The 21,780-nt window shown below is 40.4% G+C and overlaps 1 protein-coding gene across 1 annotated transcript in view; it reads left to right on the forward strand.

Annotated features, from left to right (window-relative positions):
* The window catches only part of TGFB2 (transforming growth factor beta 2), a 66,597-nt gene extending 61,706 nt beyond the window's left edge, over positions 1–4,891 (forward strand). Inside the window, exon 7 of the mRNA XM_071739679.1 lies at positions 1,371–4,891. Coding sequence (XP_071595780.1) covers positions 1,371–1,529 — 159 coding nt within the window. The 3' untranslated portion in view covers positions 1,530–4,891. The remainder of the gene's footprint in view (positions 1–1,370) is intronic.
* Positions 4,892–21,780: the final 16,889 nt, after the last annotated feature.

Below are 21,780 nucleotides of genomic sequence, written 5' to 3' on the forward strand. Positions count from 1 at the left end.
GAGGGAAGCACTATTAGAGTAACAGAAGGGCTGAATCATTCCACGTGATTATCACCTAATTTTATGACCTGCCATTTTTCATTGTTCTTTGTTACTGGTATGCTAGCGTGCTGAATTTCATTAAAATATACTGGTAGATTCAAAATATAGTGGTTACTTCAAAAGCTTTATTCATTCTTGTACACTGAAAATTCATATGCAGAGGAGGAACCTTGTGTTTGGGTTGCTGAAGTTGTCTGAGATGGGACTTTTTATTTTAGAGATAAGGTGTGGTATTTTAGTCAACTGCATTAGGATGAGAAGTATCCTGCTGTGAAGAGCGTATTGTCAAAAAGGATATCTAGACAGTAAATGCAAGAGGCAGACATTTGCATCACAGTTGTCATAAAGCAAGAATTTCACCCTCAGGTCTACTGAGAATGATGTCTCCCCTTTCTAAGCCTTTGTAGCTGTCACTGTCTGTGGCATTAGGAATGTCAGCAAGCAGATGTATAAATACGTAAGTATGTTTCCATGCTGGTGTTGGGTAGCTAAGTACACAGTTTGGAGCAGCACTTGTTTTTAAAGGAAAGAGGAAGAATAACTGTCATGGTCACAAATATGTGGTTTGGATAATTGCCTAAGGAGGCAGAAGTTGCTTAATAAAGTAGTTAGTGTTTCTGTCCTGAACAGATCTTCTGTCTCTCTAAGCTGCAAATGTTGTGCTGAAGTTCTAGGAAAAGGTCACTTGGTGTTTGGCTAACACATTAATGGCATCCTCAGCAATACCTATGCATCTTCAGTGGGTAACCCTACATACTTCCTTTCAGAGAACCATGCATATGAATCCAATGTGACATAAAGCACCAGCACTGCTAACTTCATCACAGCTGATTCTCACCGGGAGTAGCAGCAGCTTGAGTCCTGGTGCTTGCAGGGTGGCACAAATGGCACTTAGCAAAATGAAGCCAGAGTGAAAAAGCAGAAGAGTGGATATGCACTGATGGGGTTTCTTCTTCCTTTGGTGCCAAAATCCTGTAACAGTAAATACCAGTCTGGAGGCACAGAAAAAAACCCTTTGCATTTCTTCTTTCCATATCAATAATATGTGTATTGATTCAAAGGGTTACACTTTCAATGCAGGCTCCAGGCATGTACCTTTTCTGAGGTTTGAGACTGGATGGATAAAACCTTAGGAAACATGGACAGACTGTGACACTGGCTGGAACTGGAGAAGCATAAAAATATTACAATCTAGGAATTTTCGAATGGCTTTCAGTGAGCTTTCTCTCGGGCACTGTGGGAGGAAGCGATGCAGAAAGGAATTTGCTCTGCAGTGGCAGGAAGGCAGAGGTAGCTCACTTAATCTCTTTTTTCCTTTCTCCTTCTAGGTACTCAGCTTGTATAACACCATAAATCCAGAAGCTTCTGCCTCTCCATGCTGTGTATCCCAGGATTTGGAACCCCTGACCATTCTCTATTACATTGGCAAAACACCCAAAATTGAACAGCTCTCCAACATGATTGTAAAGTCTTGCAAGTGCAGCTAAAGGATACCCCTGGAACAGCATGACGTGTGTATTAAAAAAATAACCAAGGGAAAAAAGAAAGAGAGAGCGAGAAAGAAGAAAACAAAAAATCCAGGTTCATCAGTGTTAAAAAAAAAAAAAAAAAGCAGAAGAAAAAAAAAAAAGCGGTACTAGTCTGAACTGTTTGAAAGTTTGTTGTTTTTTGATTATTTTTTTTTAAACTGGCATCTGAAGCAAAACATTGAAGGCCTTTATCCTACATTTCACCTAAACATAGTGTGAGATAAACAAGAAGCAAAGTTAAAGGAAATAAAAAACCTTTTAAAAATAAACACTGGAAGAAATTTGTTAGTGTTACTATGTGAAAAGAAAAAAACAGGAAAATCCCATGAAGTGGAGTTGCTGTATCTGTCCCGAGCCTTACTTGATCTCTCTGTATTGTCATGCAATAGGCATCCTACCCATTTCCTCTTAGTTGTAGAGTTAACTGCATTATTTATTTGTGTGTAAAAACTATCAAATGAACATTTCCGTATCACCATTGGAAAAAAGAAAACCAACCAGTGTGGACAAAGTGGAGACCAAATAAGCTGCCAGAAATACATACAAAGCCTTGGGGAACACAAGCTCAAAAGAATCAAAAAAGTAATGGTTAGTTTAGGTCGATTAAAATAGAAGCCAGTTATTACATTATGGAGAAACTCTGTCTTTAAAATACCTTATTTTTCATTCCAGCTGCCTAGAGAGGCTTCTTGTAAGGTCTCAAACCCTTGTTTTAAATACTGAATAATTTACTAATAAAGGACACTCTGTTTCAGTCTCAAAGACAAGTCTATAAGGTTTTTTTTTACTGTAAATGATTTAAAATGTCAGCTTAGTAAACCAGTGAAATATTTAACATGTACTGGTCTAATCTTCAGACCTTAATATGTTGCTGTATAGCTATGCTATGGGAATTTTTTGTTCTTTTGGTATATGTAACCATACCTAGAGTATTACAATAGGTAGGTAGTAAAAGCCAGCTTAATTGGAAACATATCTGTAGATCTCTATTTGTAAACTATTAAAAAATTAAGTACTTTATGTGTAATGTGTAAATTTTCACCATATTTTTGTACTCTGTAATACTGTCAGCTCTTATGAGTTTGAATTTGAATTTGGGGCTCTTTTTGATCACTCAGAATCATGTGTTTCCCTCTAGCTGGCCAGTATGAGTAGAGTCCCTATATTTTGACTTGCACTACAAATACATGTTTTATAATAATTACTATACATGTGCTTTGTATATTGTTCATCACTATGACATAAGCTACCTGACTCCATTTGTTTTTCTGTTTTATAAAAAGGATGGGTTAAAATTATCTCTCCCCCCCCTTCCTCCCTTCCCTCCTTTGGTCGTCCCCGTTTGTAACACATGAATCGTGATGTGGTTCTGATTCCTGGACCTTTATATAGACATTTAAACAGATGGGCAGGGAGCAAGGTGTTGTGAGAAGAGGTGTCCCAGCCTGGTGAGGCAAACCCTTGCAGAGAATGAATGACATTCACCACTGTGCAGAAGGCAGGTAGGAAGTGTCTGCTGCAGAGATGCCCCGAGAAGGGTGTAAGAGGGACCGGTTTGCCACCAAGGGCCAAGTGCTGGCCTCACACACAGCAGGGACTTGACCCCACATTTAATCCATGGGAACAATGATCCTCCCCCTGCTGCAGGTAACAGAGGTTTGCCTTTAACTTCTGCAGCAGCATGGCAGGTCCCTTTAGGCTATTGGTGTGCATGTAAGGATTAGCAGAATCAGGCTGCTGATTTGGGTGTTTGTAAATTTTTTCATTTGATTTCACATTAGAGCTTCTCTGGAAAAAAAAAAAAAAAAAAAAAAAGGAACACAAGGTTGTAGTTACACATTTAAATATTGTAGAGAGAGTAAAAAAAAAAAGATTAAATCCACATCATACTCTTAATTTAAAAAAAGCCCAAGCCTAAATTAGCGAAAAAATCACAAAGAAGGCACATTCAGTTCTTTTCCCATGATGAATGGTTTTTCATAGCAAAGCTGGAAAACTGTGTTAGAAACGTACTGTTTGGATGCAAAAGACATTTTCTGTCAGTGACCCGAGTGGTGTCAGGAGGACACTCCTGAGCTTGATGCTGTCAGCTCCAGTTTTAGGAAGTGCAATTTTTTTTGGCTTCAGCGGAACACTGATGCAAAACTGAAGTACCCCAGTGGCTTGCAATATGTAGCTCCTCAGGACTTCAGTAGAGCCTGTACTTATTGCCTGGATGGAAACATAGCCCCACACATGATCTAATCCCACCCATTGACTCAGTGCAGAGGAGGAGGTATGTTAGACATCTGAGTTATTTAGTGAATTGAGATGAACAATTGAAAAATCTGCCCTGCTAACACTTGCTTGAGCCAGACTTACTCCAGTGAGAAGATGCACTGAACTCAGTGAAACTCCTCAGGGTAGTAAATACTCTGGATTTTGCTGCATAGAGCAGCAAAATTTGTTTTATCAGGTTCAGTATGAGAACTGTGTTTTTGTTGGACAGGAAAGGAGGCAAGGATGAACACATTTTTAAAAACTTCAAAAACATTTTTGCAATTCTCTGTTAATGGGAATGCAGCTCAAAACCTCTGAAGCTTTGAAAAAATGGCACAGGAGATAGCATAGTTGTCCAACTATACTGACTATGCGCTGGACGCAGTTGATAATTTCAGTTTGGTTTTGCAATTTTTCTCTAATATTAAGTGTTAAGCCTTATTTTTGTAAGTCATTACCCCAAAACCAAGTACTTTTTTTAAAAAAAGATTTTTTTCCTCAAAATGCACTGATAGTATTGGAAATACTCTATTACAAAGCTCCTACAACTATTTTGTTTATTAGGCATATATTTCCCTTTAATTACCAAGGATGTTAAGCCTGATCCTACAATGTGCAGAACTCATGAGTGAAATTCCCTTCTACAGGATGGGGTAATGTGAGTCCTAAGCACTCCTCAGGTCTGGTGTAAATCCCCCTTGTAGCCTGGTCTGCAACAGCTCAAGGATTTTGAGCCAGAGGCTATATCACTACAAGGTAATTGCCACTGAGCAAAGTCTCTGAGAATTGATGGGAAATGTTCAGCACCTTGAAAGATCACACTCAAGGGACTGAATGGGGCTGAGGGGGGAATTTTAGCACTTAGCTGGGTGAAGTAGGACAGCATTTTTTTATGCATTTAGCATCAATATAGTTGTATGGTTGGCATGGTTTAAAGGAGAAAAAAAAAGGAACTTAAAGGACAGCTGTGTTGTACTTTGGTGATCGATTACTCTGTATTTTAACACATTGTATGTCTGTTTTTGTGGTGCTCTAGTGGTAAATAAATTATTTCAATTATATGCTGTTGTTGCTTTTGTATGGCAGTGTTCTTCTGATGCAGGGGATGTGTCAGTTCTGGCTCAGCTTAATCCCTGCAAAGCCTGTTTGGGCATGTGATTTTAGTGTGTGTGACCTTGGTGCAGTCTGGAACAGGCTGAAGTAAAGAAAAACCATCCAGGATGAGCATGGATTTTGTCTGCCCTGAGGATTTCTTTCTCCTCAGCCACTGCAGCATATGTCTTGGTCTGTAGACAAGACATAGCTTCTGGGTGACTGCTCTGAGCAGCAATAAGTGCTTTCCCATGTGTGCACAAGACAGGTACTGTCGTGGCAGGAGCAGTGTCAGCTCACAGCCCCACTGTGCCTTACCCCTCACCAGCATCGTGTCCTGGCAGTCCTGTTACTGCAGGCAACAGGTTTCATGGTATTCCTCTGGTAGATAATCTTAAAAGTAGTTTCCTCCTCATTTCTGTAGCGATGTGGGAGATGTGAAGGTGATCTGTTTCATGATGCCCACACAGTAAATGGTCCCCTGCTATTGCATCCTTTAGTAGTACAAAATAGTTTGCAGTGGGATGAGATGGGATAATGGGGGAGAGGCAAGAGACACAAGTGGGAAGATGGCAAATTCTAGCTTCATGCAAGGAGTATTTTTACAGAGGAGTCCAAGCCCTCAGACAGGTTGCTCAGAGTGGGCATGACATCTCCCTCCATGAAGATCCTCATGGGCTCAACTCTAGACAACCTGCTCCCACTCTGCCTGCTCTGAGAAAGAGATTGGGCTGGAGACCCTGCAGACCCCTGCCCACCCCCACGGATCTAGGAAGAGTCATAGTCCAGTGCAATCTCTTTCTGTCACTGGCTAAAGAGGAGAAATGCCAGTGCTCAAATGCTTCAGCTATTTTAGCGTGCCAGCAGCAGCCACATAACCATGTGGAAGGGAGATATTTTCATAGAAAATAATATCCTTGACTTTAAGTTTCTCTCCATGTGCTCTGCAATATGCAATTGCATTGTCTAAACAAGAAAGCATTAAGGAGCCTGGTGCTGCAGCTTTTCTTTGTGAGACCTTCTGCAGCTCTAGCCACTAAAATAAACAGAACTGTTGGGAGAAAGGGCTGCAGGGTTGAATCATTAAAACTGATAACATATGACAATGCTTCCAGACCGGCAGCTAATGATGAGAAGGGGTGAGCATCTGCCCTTCCTGGTGCCCTTCCTGCCTTTTCCTTCTTTGGGATCTAAGAGGAGCTTAATATTCCTTGGCACGAATGAAAGAGTATGTTTATGCCAGATTGTTTAGTGTTGTTGCGATTAATTAGAACAAAGGGACGATGTGGTCTCTGAATATGTGTTTAAAAAAGCAACTTGGGATGAGCATTAAAAAGCTGCCTGACAGTTATCTGCCTTAATTGATTTAAGTCAGTTTATACTAATATAAAATTATGGTTCTGCAAAAATTGACAGATACTTGTTTGTATTCTATTTTTAGTTGCCCAGCTATTTCTTTTGACATGAATGTAATCTGCCAGCCTCATTCTTAACCAAGGTAGCCCTTATACAGGGAGGTGAAAAACCTTGCAGTTCTGTCTGCTTTATTTCTGAAATGAGTGAAACCCAAGAGGATTTGAGGAGGAATGTTGATGGGAAATTTCAGATGGGAAAGTTGCTTTAGTGCCTATAACTAAGAGGAATGAAGTACAGGGAACACAGTGTGCTAAGAGAAATTTTATAGCATGGGTCTGAAATGGTGGAAGCTCTCCCACAACAACGAGATTTATGCAGAATGTTTTGATGCTGGGCTTGTCTTTTCCTTTCACTAACACAGCCTCTCCACTGCATCAGTGAAGCCCTTGCAGCTCTGCTTGAATCAAAGTGTGGTTAATAAATGTGCAATATTCAATATAGGAAAAAAAATAAACCATATAAATGTCTTGAAAACCATTTTTTAGGCCAAAATCTGCCTCAGATCAGATGGAACAGATTCTGTGAAGATGCATGAGTTCTGGAAGAAAATAAACCAAGAGGTTATGTAATTATATCTGGTTATAAAGTAGATGTGAAGTAATGTAGTTGGCTTGTCAGTGGGTATGGGTGTAACAGTAATTTCTTCATCTGTATAAAAATAAAACTAAATGGAACAGAAAGCTGATGAGAACTTCCAATCAAATTTGATATGCTCATTTAATGAAGTAACCTGCTGGAATATATACAGAACCCTTGGGGAATAAACCTTTCTTAAAACATATGGAGGTCCAAGATACAAATATTTCCTTTGCATGGGGTGTTTTTGTGCCAAATCAAGATAATGGCAGGAATGGTGGAATTGTCAGTGGTCACTAATCTCTGGGTCTCGGCTATAGGCAGAACCCAATTAAAAGATCCACACTACTCACACTTCCCAGAAGAAAGGGAACAAGGAAGGTACAAATGGCAACCATGACCTGAATCGCTTTTTGTTCAATGAAGTACATCATAAGGCTCAAAAAGAAGTTCTTATGATTTCATCTAGCTAAGTAGAGATGGATAAACCAAAATATTTGCATGCAAGTCTGCATTTTTTACCAAAGTAAAAAATCAAGTCTTTGTAGTTCTCATGCAGTGTTCCAATCTGAACCAGATTACAAAATTCAGTTGGGATCAACTCTTGGAACTGATTTGTAACCAAATTTTAATCACCAGACTCACTGCTGGGGTGTTAGGCTTTTAGCTTAAAATGCCAGAAGTTTTTTCATTTTAACAGCTCTGAGTCTGCAAGTTACAAGTTTCACAAGTTTCACAAGAACAGTCTTGTAATTTTTTTTTCCCAGAACCAAAGATGTATAAATCTAATTGCTATTGCTAGTAATGGCAATTGGAGACAGTCAAAGTGTCCCTGTATATCACAGTGATACCCAGAGAACTGGTAGTGAGACACCACACTTTGGGTCACCTCATTATTTAGTGCTTAAAGAGCAGAATTACAAGAATACATGATGGGGTTTTTGCCACCTGATGGAATTAATGAAATTAATTGATGGCTTCATTCCAGTTCCTATTGAAAACTTGTTGGCAGTCTGCAAGGGTTTGCAGACTAATTTATTTCATCCATCAAAAGCAGAAATACCTTTATCTGAAAAAAGCCTGATTTTTTTTTCCTTTGGAAAAATGTAATTAGAAAGGAAAAAAATATCCAGCAGTTCATAAGCAAGTTATGCATCCCTCTGCAGTGTGTAACCTGTTCTCAAAGAGGTGGTCTGGATCAGTTTGTAAAAGCTAGATTTGGATGTATTCTGAAATATATTGTTTCCTCTGCTTCTTCTGTGTTATGTTCAATTATAAAAAAAGCCAAGAGTGTAAATAAGGGTATGAGGTGACTATTTTTTTCACATTGATATCCACCTATCATGGATAACACAGGAGGTGAATCACTGCAGATCTGGAGTGTCAAAACCAGCCAACCAATGTATGCAAAGTTGGATCCCAGAAAGTAGAGCAGGAAAGATGAACAGAGCAGAAGGTTCATGTCAGCATAAAGTATAGGCCTAACATAAAGCTGCAGAAAAATTGGACGCATTTTTGTTGTATTTTTTGCTTTGGACTTGGCTGTGCATCCACAGCATAAAGGGCTGTTCCTATTTCTCATCCTTCATCTCTGAACAAGGGTGCCCTTAGGGACATAGGTGTTTACCTATAACTGAAACTCACTAATACAATTTCAGATCATTCTCAGTGAGGAGACATTATTTAAAAGAGCTGTTAACAAAACCTTAATTAACTTTTTTTGTGGCAAAGCACTCTTAGCTGCTCTCCTATTAAAAGTTCCTCCATTGCTTTGTGGTAACAGATGGTGGCTGTCAGGTAGTTGAAATACCCATGTGTATCCTAAGGACTGAAAAAGCATTAAACCCTTGAGTTTCTCTGTGCTAGCTGCAGGGCTGTAACATGCCAGGTGCTCTGCAGGCCTGCCACAAAACAGGACCTGAAATGCACTCTCATCAGTGGACCATCCATGTAAATAATCCAAAAATATTGTGTCTTGGTCTCCACAAGACTCTCACAGACTTATTTCAACCAATAAAGCTCACTGATCGGACCTCTCCCCCTCCTTTTAAGCAGTGTAGGAGGAATCAGTGAGTCTCAACCCAGGGGAAATATATGCTCAGAAGCCAGTGGTATCTATATGCAAAAATGGGTTGCAGATATGAAAAGCTCATCTACACACCTGCAAGCAAGAATGCATATAGCAAGAAAAGAATCAATTCATGCTTGATCCTGTTCTGTAGATGCACAGATTACAGTGGACCTCTTTAAAATTTGCATCGAACTGCAATGTTTTTATAGGTTTTTTTTCTGTATTCATAAGCCTCTCTCTCTGATTGCTAAGTATCTTTCTACTTCCTGGACAGCTTCCCTAGTTATATTCTTAGCAGTCCTACTATATGGCCCCTGAGAGTTAAAAGCAAAACTTCCAAGACTTTCACTTCTGGGTTGCTCCAGCCATAGCAGGTTGTTTCTGTAACTTGTGTTGCTGGGTGCAGGAACTGACTTTTGGAGGCAACTGAGTTGAACTGACTGGTCTTATTTCCAGCTCTCTCACTCTAGCTTTACTCCAACACAACTATTTCAACAGGGGACACACCACGCTTTAAAGTCATTTGTATAAGAACAGTCAGGCTCAGTTTTCCATTTTACTGGTGACTTCATACAAAGCACATGTGTTTGTAAGGCATTCAAACATTGGCTGTCACAGTAGCCTACATGACAAGCATCTATATTACACATTTGCGTTTATATTTGAGATTTAGAAACATGTAGAATATGAAAGTTTTCTGAAAGAGGAAATTGATCTTAAGTTGGTATATTTTGCAAGGTGTTGCTGGTGGTTTTATTTTATATGACACCATTGACAATATCATTCCTTAACACTGAATTCTTGTGATGCATTTATATGGCTATAGCTAGGGGAAACTATTCATTCAGGTGCTTTTAGATTTTTTTTCAAGTAATTTTCAAGTTGAACAATTGATACTGGAATTAAGCCCAGAGATAAATTTATCTGCAAAGTTTTATCAGACTTTGTGGCTATACCTTCAGTTTCTGAGAGAACTGAGGTATATTTACCTTAGAGTCTCCAATCAGAAATGGAGCTCATAGCACTAGCATAGCATTTCAGAATTTCCTTCAGAAATGCTGCGTGCTCATTCTGCTTGAGGGCAGAATTCAGTCATTTTTGCTTTAGGTTGTTACAGTCATGTACTCAGATTAGTATAACAATTCTCATTTCAAACATGAAAGCAAGTTTCCAGTGCTCCTGACTATAAAGAGATGCTTGAAACCATGAGCTGTGTTGAATTAACACAACGACATCTACTTGAGTTTGCAGAATAACTTAAAGAGAGCACTGAGTGAATGTGTGCTCTTCGGAGTCTTCGGTAAATATGTTTTTTTTTCAGTTGAATGGCCTTTTCTCTTAACTTCTGGCACAAAGCAAAAATGCCTCCCAAGTTGCTGTCTTTTTTCTTTGGTACTTGAAGGAAAATATCAAGTTTCCATGTTCTTGTTTAGAAAAAAAATATGAGGAAAAAGAAATGGCTAATCATCTAAACTGTTTTCAGATTTGACAATATTTTCTCCAGAAAATAAAAAAAATAAAAAAATAAATGTGGCATGAACTTTTCCACCCGTGTAAGTGTCCTAATGAGCAGCATCTCCAGGAAAAAGCCCAGTCCCCTCCTGTCTGTGTAAAGAGGCTGAAGCACCTCAGTGCCAATATGCTCAACCAGATGACTGGAAGAAAAGGCAAACACCTCTTAAAGGAGTTTTTTGGATGCACTTCTCACTTCCATGTTGTCTGTTATTCACTGATGAGTAGTGGCAACCTGTGAAGAGAATAAAAGTTATGATGGCCCTTTGAGTTAAGGTAAACCTCAGCAGAAGACAGGCTGTGTTCAGACATATCTTGATGTCCATCCACTGATGGACCTAAGAGAAAAGCTAATTGTGAAGGAATCTCATTCAGCAAAACATGACCACAGAGAACAAGAACTGTAAGCTGCATCTCCAGAGATGAACAGACAGAATTTATACCAAAGACCTGCTTGGGAAAGTGCAAGAGCAGTGACTATCTCTTGTCAAGACACTAAAAAACCAATGACACATCCCTAGGCTGGCCAGGCACTGTGTGGGAGTAGCTTCATTGCAGTCTAGTTTCAGCTTCATCATGAGCTTGGGTTACTTGCTGGTATGTGTCTGTCTTTGAATCTTGACCTATTCCTTCGAAAACTTTTCTAGAGGAATCTTCCACAGAATGGGTTTGTATAAAGGGATGAAAAGTAGCAAATAAAGGTCAGTCAGGCTCTTTCTGTGTGGATCATCATTGCACCCATATTTCCTGCTGTAATAATTACAGGATTTGTTTAGAAGGTTGTGATTCTTCTTCTTTATTCCATATCTTTTGTAAGTTACTTATTAGAGATTGTATATTCAGCACCTTTGCACTAAAATAATCCTAATCCATTATTTTTTTTTTCATTTGCTTTAGGGGTACTCCTTCCAGAAGCTAAAGGACAAATCTGATTCTTGTATCTCTTCATTCTGCAGCCTGTTCTTTGAGGTTTGGCTGTATCAATGCCATGAGTGGATGGGTGTTGACTTTCTTGTATCTGATGTGGACATCTTTAAAAAAGAGCATGGTGTTGAACTGTGACCAACAGTATGCCATACAGACCATCGACAGCTAGAAGACATACATGTGATTTTTAGTAAAAGGCATTAGCTTGCAGCTGTTTTTCTTTTCAAGATAAATTGTGGTGCATTCACTCATCCTTCAAATCCAGCACTGGGTCCTTGCTTAAGAGAGAAATACTGTGTTTTTATGTTACTGGTTTAATGCATCTAGCAAATAGAGATCAAAGTATCCTGAGAACTACATTTAATTACAATTGCTGCCACAAATGCCAAAGCAAGATGCTGCTGTTTCATAAAAGAAAACTCAGTAAAACAATATTATGCAGTTTACAAATTCCATCAAACCACTGTACAAATAAACAATGCTACTGAATCACACAACAAATCATCTTACAATTAGGCCACACAAGACCATCTGGTTTAGAAACCAGCCTACGAGCCAAAGAGGAAAACTTTGAAGATAAATATTGCCATATGTGGAAGCCCAGGAAAAATATTACTTACTAGCACAGAGCATCATTTTGAAATGTAATTCTCCGTGGGAAATGAAGATTTCTTACTGAGGCTAATACGTTGAAACCTCACAAAATGGAAGCATAAGTTATTACAGATAGGCCCAGAGACTGTGAGGAATGAAAGTGCTTTTAAAGCAGCTGGATTTAACCTGTCTGCTGGTTAAGTACCTAAGTTAATTTTGAAGATTCAACATTTTCTCTGTCCAGGGCATTTGTCTAGTTGCATAAGGGAAACATTGTGTTGCTTCTCAGATAAAGTGTGCAGATATTGGTAAAAAGTGAAATGTGGTCTACATGAGTTTGAATACCTAAAGTGGAATTATTTTATCACTCATTGTAATATTGATGATCACAAGTTCTTAGCAGGCTGATGAACAGCAAAACTCCAGAACTAAAGAGCAGGATTGACCAAAGGAAACAGAGATTTGAGATGTCTTCTCTTTGAATCACATGAGGGTTGTGTAGTTCAGGAGACATTAATTCATCATTTTATAAAACCCAAGGCACTGCATGACATCTGAAAATAGACACCAACCATCAAGATATCTAAAATCATGTTTCAGAGATGTGACCAATGAACACGCTTTTCCCAAAATCAGTGGGAAGTTTCTCCTCAGTATCATGGAAAGTCAGGCCCTAAAGCACAATAGGGAAAAAAAGGAGAATATAAAAAAAGCAGAAAATCATAAAAAGCATAAAGCCAACATCAGTTACTTATTCATCTGAGCAAATTTTGATTGAAATAAAAAATACACTAGTGTTTCATTGTTTTAAATTTGCAAATTCTGTTCAGTTCTGCTGGTTTGTTCCCCTATTTTTTTTGGCTTATGCCACAGAAGACCATGGACATGTGAAGAGGATCTATCTTTCATGCTTTGAAACAAATGAATGAAAAAATGTAGAAATATTAAAAAGGATAGTTTAGGACATTTATAGAATGATAAAAAAGCCTTTTAAACTATATTGGATTATATGCATTATGTAGGGTATAAAATTTCTTGAAAGCTCATAATTGACATCTCTGGCACATTTTATGTTTTCTTTCTGTCACAGGTATTTCTCATAAAGTTGATCAAAGGTTTGGATTCTCCAGAAAATGGCTCATATGTTAAAAATAACTCAGAAATGCTGAACTCACGGTTTTATTCTTGCAGGGCTGCTAATGTGATCTGTACTCTTGTTACTGAGGTTTCAGAGGTGGGTTTAGGCAATGTTTTTACAAACTAAGAAAATACCGTAAAAAAATGCAGCCCCCCCGCCCCCCGGTTTTCAGCTTCCAGGCGAATTTATCTTCACTACAGTTGCCCTGCTTTGAAATATTTCCCATCTGTTGTGTCCAGTGCATCATCCTTTACAGAAATTACATTAAGATGGTTTAGGACCTTCTGTTTTAGTTCACTAAGATGTGAAGTTACACACAAGTGTATCATATCTCAAATGGTCCTGATGCAACCTGAGCCGTCACACACTGGGTCTCTGCTGCATTAGTGCAGTCCAGTGGTTTCAAGGGAGGTCTGATTTACCTCAGTGCAAGTCTGAGCCAGGCTTTGCAAAATCAAAATCAGAAAAAAAAAAAGTTGTTGCCTTGAGTTTGGGTGGTACTAGTTTATATATTCAATAGGTATTGCACGTCAAAGGGAACACTACCATGTTTGCCTCTGCCTTCAACACTGATAATTGATCAAGGGGGGCACAATGCCCAGAACTGGAGGACCATGACTGCAATAAGGATCAACCCTTAGTTGACCCTGAACTTCTATGGGATCTGCTGCTACATTTACAGCCTACAAGTCCCTGGGACATGATGTGATTCATCAAAGAATCCTCAAAGGGGTGTCTGAGCAACTGGCAGAGAGAGCACAAAGAATGACAAAGAGTGACAGGGATAATATCAGGCTGCTGACCAGTCTGTAGTGATGTCCCGCAGGCTCCATCCTTGACCCAGTTCTCTTCAACATCTTCATCAGTGACTCAGACACAGGACTGTAAGGAATTTCAAGCAAGTTTGCCAGTGACACAAAACTGTGAGGAGAAGTCGAATCCCTTGAGGGCAGGCAGGCCCTGCAGAGAGACCTAAACAGATTAGAGAGATGGGCAATCACCAGCAACATGAAGTTTAAAGAGGACAAGTGCCAAATTCTGACCCTAGGATGGGGCAACCCTGTTGGCAGGTACTGGCTGGAGAATGAGTGTCTGGAGAGCAGTGCAGTGGAGAGGGGCCTGGGGGTCCTGGTTGATGGCAAACTGAGTAAGAGCCAGCAGTGCCTCTGGCCTTGAGTACTGCCTCACCCTGAGTCCTGTGTGCAGTTCTGGGAACCACAGGATAGAAAAGACATTGAGCTGTTGGAGAGCATCCAAAGGAGAGCAACAAGGATGGTGAAGGGTCAGGAGGGGATGAATTATGAGGAGTGTCTGAGGTCGCTTGGATTGTTCAGTTTGGAGAAAAGGAGGCTGAGGGGTGACCTCATTACAGTATAGGGCTTCCTCACGAGGGGAAGAGATGGGACTGGTGCTGATTTCTTCACTCCTATGACCAAAGACAGGAATTGGGGAAATGGTAGGAAGCTGAATCAGGTTAGATATCAGGAAAAGGTTTTTCACCCAGAGGGCAGCTGAGCAATGGAACAAGCTCCCCAGGGCAGTGGTCACCACACCAAGCCTGCCTGAGTTCAAGAAGCATTTGGATAACAGTCAGGCACATGGTGTGATTCTGGGGGTGCCCTACATGGGGACAGGAGTTCATCGTGATGGGTCCCTTCCAACTCAGCATATTCTATGATTCTGTGTTTTGTGTATATTACTGCCTCATGCAAATACGTATTTTTGCATTTCATTCTTTGAAGTTTCTCTGAAGATTCCTTATGTCACAGGGTGGAAAAATGTGGCCATGTCTTACCCAGTGTTTTACAACTGAGTCTTCTCATTCTTGCTGGCTGATTTCTTACTTACTGTGGGCTGCAGCCCCTGTGTTTGCAGGCTGTTTGGACTGAGTGGCCAGAGCAGAATGGGAGATCTCTGTTTTCTGGGAAGCAGTTTTCACAGAGCTGATATACAGGTGTGACAGCTTACATCATACACAGATCCCAGCTTTGTTAGAGTTATGTTGATGCTGTGAATCAAAATGGTGAGCAAGGCTGTGCAGTTTCAGCTCCCAATCTTTGTATTACTTATGGCTTTTTTAATTGAGAAAGCAGCAGTAAGTTGGCAGCTGTAGAGGAGACTGAGGCAAAGCTCCTCACTTAAAAAAAAATTTCTCCCCAGAAGATGTTGATCTCTGTCTTCTTAGACAGAGCTACACCAGTTTATCCTGGCTGAACATCTACTCATGTCTGGGCACCAGCACTGCCCCTGAGATGGCTCAATGTGTGCGTGAGTCATAAAAAGAAGAATTTTGGATGGGAAATTTGGATGGAGTGTAAGAGGGCAGGGCAGGGTAGGGCAGGGCAGGGTAGGCAGGAGAGGTGCCCATGGCTGGGAGAAAAGGGCATTTGTGCTTCTGTATTTTTATTTCTGTGCTTTTTGCCCTGCTGTTATACTGTCTCCTGGTATTTCCACCACAGCACAGGTCGCAGCCCTTACCACAGGCTAGATTTTGGCTGAAATGTGAGCAAGAGATGAAATCTCTCTTGTCCTTGCAGAGGCCTGTCTCTCTGAAGCTGATCTTGAACAGCATTGAGTCACAGTGAAAGACATCATTAATTCTCCAAGGCCAAAGAAACTCTTGCCAGCATCCCAAAGGGGATTCCCAGCCACCTCACTCATGAACTGCGCCTCTGGCACCCGGTGGCTTGCCCAGCTTTATTTATTTACTTGTTTTATTCACCTCTGTTTTGTCTGGAAAAGACTTATCTACTTCTACTCCCAGGGCTCAGGTCTTTCTTTCAGCTCCTGCCAAATCCCAGAGCCACGTGTTTTGGGAGCCTCTTTGGAGAAGGAGCCAGCTCATGTCCCTTGGCTGGCCAGTCAGCAGCCAGCTCATAGGAGGTGACCAGGACCTGCAAGGATAAGAATGCAGCGCAGCTGCTGGAGGGGGAGATGGCAGGAGCTCTGCTGTTTGGCAACCCAGAAAGCCTGGAAGGTTGAAGCTTCACCCTGGGAGATGGCTTCAGCCCTAGGCAGGAGAAGAGACCTGGTCTCCTCTTGCATGAGCATGATGGGAAAGGCAGATAGGACAAAAGAAGCAATGCTCAGTGGCACTGGGAAACCTTACCAGACAATAAATATGATCCCTGGCACAAGCTAAGCACTGTCACACAAAGTATTCTTACCCCTTGCTCACTTGTGGCTGGGACACTATGCTCAGCTGCTGCCACAGTTGGGCTGCTGGCCTCCAGGGAAACCAGCATTTGCTCCATCTGTGTGTTTCTACCTGTGCTTTGCTCAAGGAGTTGCCCATCTAGCACCTCCAGAAAGATGGGGCACCTCTGTGACAGAGTAAGTGCTGCAGTGTGCAGAGGAGAGCACAGTCAGTGCCCCTGGGGTCTAATACCCTTCACTGTGGCACCAAGCATGGGGCTGCCCTGATGTTAAATAAATAATTGAAGAAGAAAAAAAAAAAAAAAAAAAAGAAGGAAAAAAGGGAGAGAGTGAGCGAGTGAAATGTACACCCTCCATTTCACACAGCATCCAGAAATCCTGGCTGTCAGCATCCTGCTGGATTCCTTCCAGGCAGGTATTCATTACATCAATTGACTTTTAAATACGATAGAAATGAGAACTGCAAACTTAATATGTTTTTCTTCTTGGGAGATGAGGGGGCAGGAGGGAGGGGAGTAGCGTTTACCTCATAATTTCCCTTTCTCTTCCCCCCTATGTGTAAGCCACATTATTCTTTCTGCAAAGGTACTTGGGGAAACTAGCTAAAATTTTCCCTCATGCTTGAAATTTACTTACCCTGGGTAACAGGAAATGTAGAGTCTTGTGATGTAGATTGTTATACCAGATGGTGATCTTAGCACATGCTATTTGTGTAGATCTTGGTGTAAGTGAGTCATCATTCATAGCTGACCTTCGTTGCTGTGAAAATACTTATTTCAATAATAACAATAACAGTAACAAACAACATTTCAACATGGTTTGCCTCCACCTGGAATGAAGACAAGGGCACACTGTGAAGCCAGTGAAAGGTGGGTCCTGGGCTCCCCATGGAGCATGGTTACAATCCCTCTGGAGTGGGATCCAAGGCTCATTACAAGTCTTTCCATCAGCTCTACTGAACTCTGGATCGGTCCAAGGTCATGTTGCATCACATTTCTTTACAGCCTCCCTTCTGTTCCTTTCTCTGCACTTCACAGTGAAAAGATACAGGCACATTTTCTGCTGTATCAGAAGAGGCACAGGCACATGATCAGAACCAGATAGTGGGACCAGTTTGCTGCTCTTTTCCAAGTCCCTGCATGATGCTGAATCTAGGAGAGAGAATACTGAGACGTATTACCACTGAATTGCAATTATGCTTGCTATTTCCATGCCTGAAAGTGGAGATATTTTTTCTGAGCCAGGTAGAAAAAGCCCTTGATGTTTTGATGGGGTGCATCAACTTTTGCTGGAGTGTCTCACAATGCTTCATGCTTTCTCATCATTCCTTACCTTTTTCCATTGCCTGCTTGGACAACTCTGAACACCTGTTTCTGTTTCAGTAAGTATGGAAATCTAAGCCCAGATCCTGCAAGGACACCATTTGTGCAGAATTTAACCAATAGATTGAAATAATGGTTGCTAGTAGTAGTCCCATTGCAGTCCTGTAGAAATACAGACTCAGGATTTGACTCCAATGTTTCCTACAGCAACTAATTCGGCTCTGAGAGGAAGAATTTCCTTTTATTTTCCTGCAGCTGTCCTTGTACTGTGGGGTTTCAGGCAAAGATCAATTTTTCTCACCATAAATATTAAAATACTGATTGATAACAGAAAACTATTTCTGATCCTTTTTAAGTATCAAAGCCTCATCCCTTACTAGCTATGATAGCTTTCCAGAGCAAGTCTTCTGGTCATTTCAACACCTACTTCACTGTGTCCCAGGAAAAAAGGTGAGACTTTCATACCAGGTTACCTATTGTGCTTAGAAGGTTTTCTGATAAAATAAATAACATATTTAGGTAAGGAGACCTCAGAAGCCTGTAAAATGTCAAACTTTTCAAAACCATTTACAGCTTGCATCTGATGGAGTAAAAATCAATCTGGCAATTAGATCAAGAATGGTTGATTAAATTCCTCAGGCTTCCCAAATCACAACACTAGTATTTGTTTCAAAGAACTCATAATTGCTGTAGTTAAAACCCTGTTATTCGATACTCTTCTGTGACACTAAATTGCTCCTGATGTCAACTCGAGGTACATGATATTCTGCCTACAGCTTATGCTGTAGCTGATCAGTGAATATGACCTTCATTGCAGTGTGTGTACATCTTTTGCTTTGTAATAATGTTCTCTTTGAAATAAGAGTGGATGGGTATTGTAGAAGAGGAAGGAGGTATGATTAAAAGCCTATTAAATCAGTGGAAAATCTTCCATCTTCTGTAGATATTAATGGAATTTGGATCAGGTTCCTTGTTACTGATATTGCTGGATCACTGCCGTAACAAAATTGCATGTTTTCTGATGCTGAACTGCATTTACCTCCCAACCTCCCAACCACAGGAATACAAGTGATGCATACATTCATACTAAACTAATTCATATTTTTCAGCTGCTTTCATGTCATTAGGTGAGAGGATCTGACAAAGCAGGAACTAGTTGTAAAGTAGAAAACAAAAATAAACAACCCAAAACCCAACACTTTGGAGTGCTGTGAAATTATATATTTCTTCAGTAGCCTGTATTGCTCGAGTGAATGTCATATATGTTACACTGTCTTGCTGGTAGCAGTGATAAATCAGTTTTAAATCTGAGGTCCATTTTCTTGCTCTCACATCCAATATATGCAGTACTTGTAAAAGGCAAAAAAAATTACTGATGTTTCAAAAAGTTTTGTTTGGTGCCAAAGCAGACAGAAAAAGCCTGTGCTCCTGTAGGAATGCAAGAGGAATAAAGCTGTTTCTAAGGGGATAAATGTCTCTCTTATTTCCTATTCCTTGTTACTTTGGTTATTGTTACTTTTAAACATTCCTAGGATTTTACACATAATAAAAGAAATGGCAAAATCCCTGTTAATTTTTAGGCACTATTTTCAAACCAACTTTGCTTTTGTTGAAGAAAGGCGGAAACAGTGAAGTCCATCCCATTCCAGCATAGCAAACCATGCAGCTCTTTGCCACTTTGGTTTTTGAAGGAAAGAGTTATAGCATAAATAAATAAATGAAATTGGAGTTGAGAAACATAATCATAAGACCCAGACATACGCCCTTTGTCTTTGGGCTTATGATCACTATCAACTGCATTTCTTCCTTCTGTGTTTTAGTCCATGATGCAGGTCCTACATAGGGTCATGCTATAATATCACACATAGTCCTTAGCTACGGACAATGTGTAAATGTGACTGTCACTGTCACATGAGTTATTCTTGTGAAGTATTGCACTAAGGAGTTTGGTCATGATGAAGACAAAACCAGCTTATTTTAGCTTGTCTCTTGTGCCTTGCATCTAGACACCATAATCTATTCCACTCTACTGTTGATCTGTCCTCCAACACTGTTCCTCAGAAGAAGCAAATGGCAGGCAGCCCCACATCCCACATCCCACAAACCAGTGCGTTCTTCTCAGGAACACCATCTTGTTTACCAATAGGAACATTTCCTTCTGACAGCCTTGGTTGCTGTCCTGTAGCTTGGGGTTTTTTGTTTATTTAGCAATATATTTCAGCTTGGTACTTAATTGTGCGAAGAGTGCAGCCACTGTGCAATGATCTGGGTTTGGTTCCACCCAGCAGGTTACATGTAATGAAAGAAAACAGAGTTCCAGTTTGCCATTTGCTTCTTTCTTTTTTCCTGCAGGACTAGATGAAAGATAGCTCCTGCCATCCTATAATTGCTAGGCTGAAATGCTAGTTGGATTACAAAATGCAAAGTTGAGTAGAGTTATCGGCACACAACCTAACCTGCCTTTTAGAGGGCTTCACATACACCCACCCAGCATAAACCTGGGCTATGGTCAGGACCTTGGGACAGCTACTATCATTTCCCATCTTGCTTCCATTGTGCTCTTTCCAACAATTAATTTCTTCTGCCTGTGTGAGAGCAGTCTGACATAACCCCAACATGAGAAGGACAGAGAGCTCCTTGAGCATGTCCAGAGGAGAGCCACTAAAAAGATCAGAGGGCTGGAGCACCTCCCTTTTGAAGGCAGCTGAAGAAGTTGGGGTTGTTCAAGACTGGAGAAGAGGAGGCTCCAAGGTGACTTTATAGCAGCTTTCCAGTATTTGAAGGGTGACTAAAAGAAAGCTGGGGTAGGTTTTTTTTCATGGGTGTGGAGTGAGAGGATGAGGGACAATGGCTTTAAATGTGAAGAGGGAAGATTTAGATCAGATGTTAAGAGGAAATGTTTTACTATGAGGCTGGTAAAACACTGCAACATGTTGTCCAGGGAAGCTATGGCTACCCCCATCCTGGAAATATTCAAGGCCAGGTTGGATGGGGCCTTGAACAACCTGATCAGGTAGAAGATATCCCTGCCCATGCTGGGAGGTTGCAATTAGATGATCTTTAAGGTCCCTTCCAACCCTAGCCATTCTCTGATTTTATGATACCACTTTGTAGGTAGTGCAGAACAAGAGTTTACTGGACATCTGAAATTTTTTGCCATAAACATTTTTCATGAATGGCCCTAGTTTTTGGTCTTGTAAGATTGTGTGGGATTTAATTTTCACTTTTATAGACTATTTAAGCAACTGAGAGTTACCACTCTAGGTTAGCTGCTTCCGAAACTGTTTTAGCTTTCATTTAACAGTAGCATCTGTCTTTGCACTGTGGCTTTTTTTTTATCTTTAAGGTATTATGAAACTCCTTATTTGTTTTCCTCCAAGTGTTACATGAAGTAGCATCCATGGCTGAAGTATCTACAAATATGGCAGTCTCTGATGTTCTCCATTTGTCTGTCATTAGTAATATCCTTTAGTAACCTCTGGCTAAGGCATTTTTCAGATGTGCAGTTCTTCTGGTAATTTATTTAGTCAGGACAGTTTAATTCAAAGGCAACATCTGGATTTCCATGGAAGCCAGTCTTGCAGCTTAGCTGACTGAGGTACCACAGAGGTCAAGTGAACTGCCTGTGGTGATACTTTAGCTGCTATTGAACTCTGGACCTTTCTGCTTCCAAAACACTGTGTTGTAACTGTGTTAAACTCTTTTCTCTCCTGGAAAACCATATTGCTGGGGATGATCTTCTTTCCTCAGGCCCTGATTATATCCTTCCTTTTTCCTGTTCTTTTTTAGGCCAATTTTATGTGTTCACTCTATCAGCCCTGTAGGACTGTCTTAAGGAAACTTCTTGACCTCCTAGCTTTGGCTTTGCATTTGCTTCCAAATCATACTTGAGTGTAAAATTTGATTATTTTGTTCAGACTACAGACAAGGCTTTAAAGTGTCCTTCAAGTCCATGAAAAATTGTTTTCTATTCCTTACCAGTTTCTCAGATACACAGATATTTCATCATCTGTGACTGTCTTGTGAAATCATATCTTGTTAAGGGGCTTTTGAAACCATAAAGATTCATACAAAATAAAACCGCATTGTCTTCAGCTATTGTTTCTGTGCTAATTGAACACCTCTCTGAACAAACAGATTCAGGAT

This window comes from Heliangelus exortis, chromosome 3, assembly GCF_036169615.1.
Source record: "Heliangelus exortis chromosome 3, bHelExo1.hap1, whole genome shotgun sequence".
NCBI lineage: Eukaryota > Metazoa > Chordata > Aves > Apodiformes > Trochilidae > Heliangelus > Heliangelus exortis.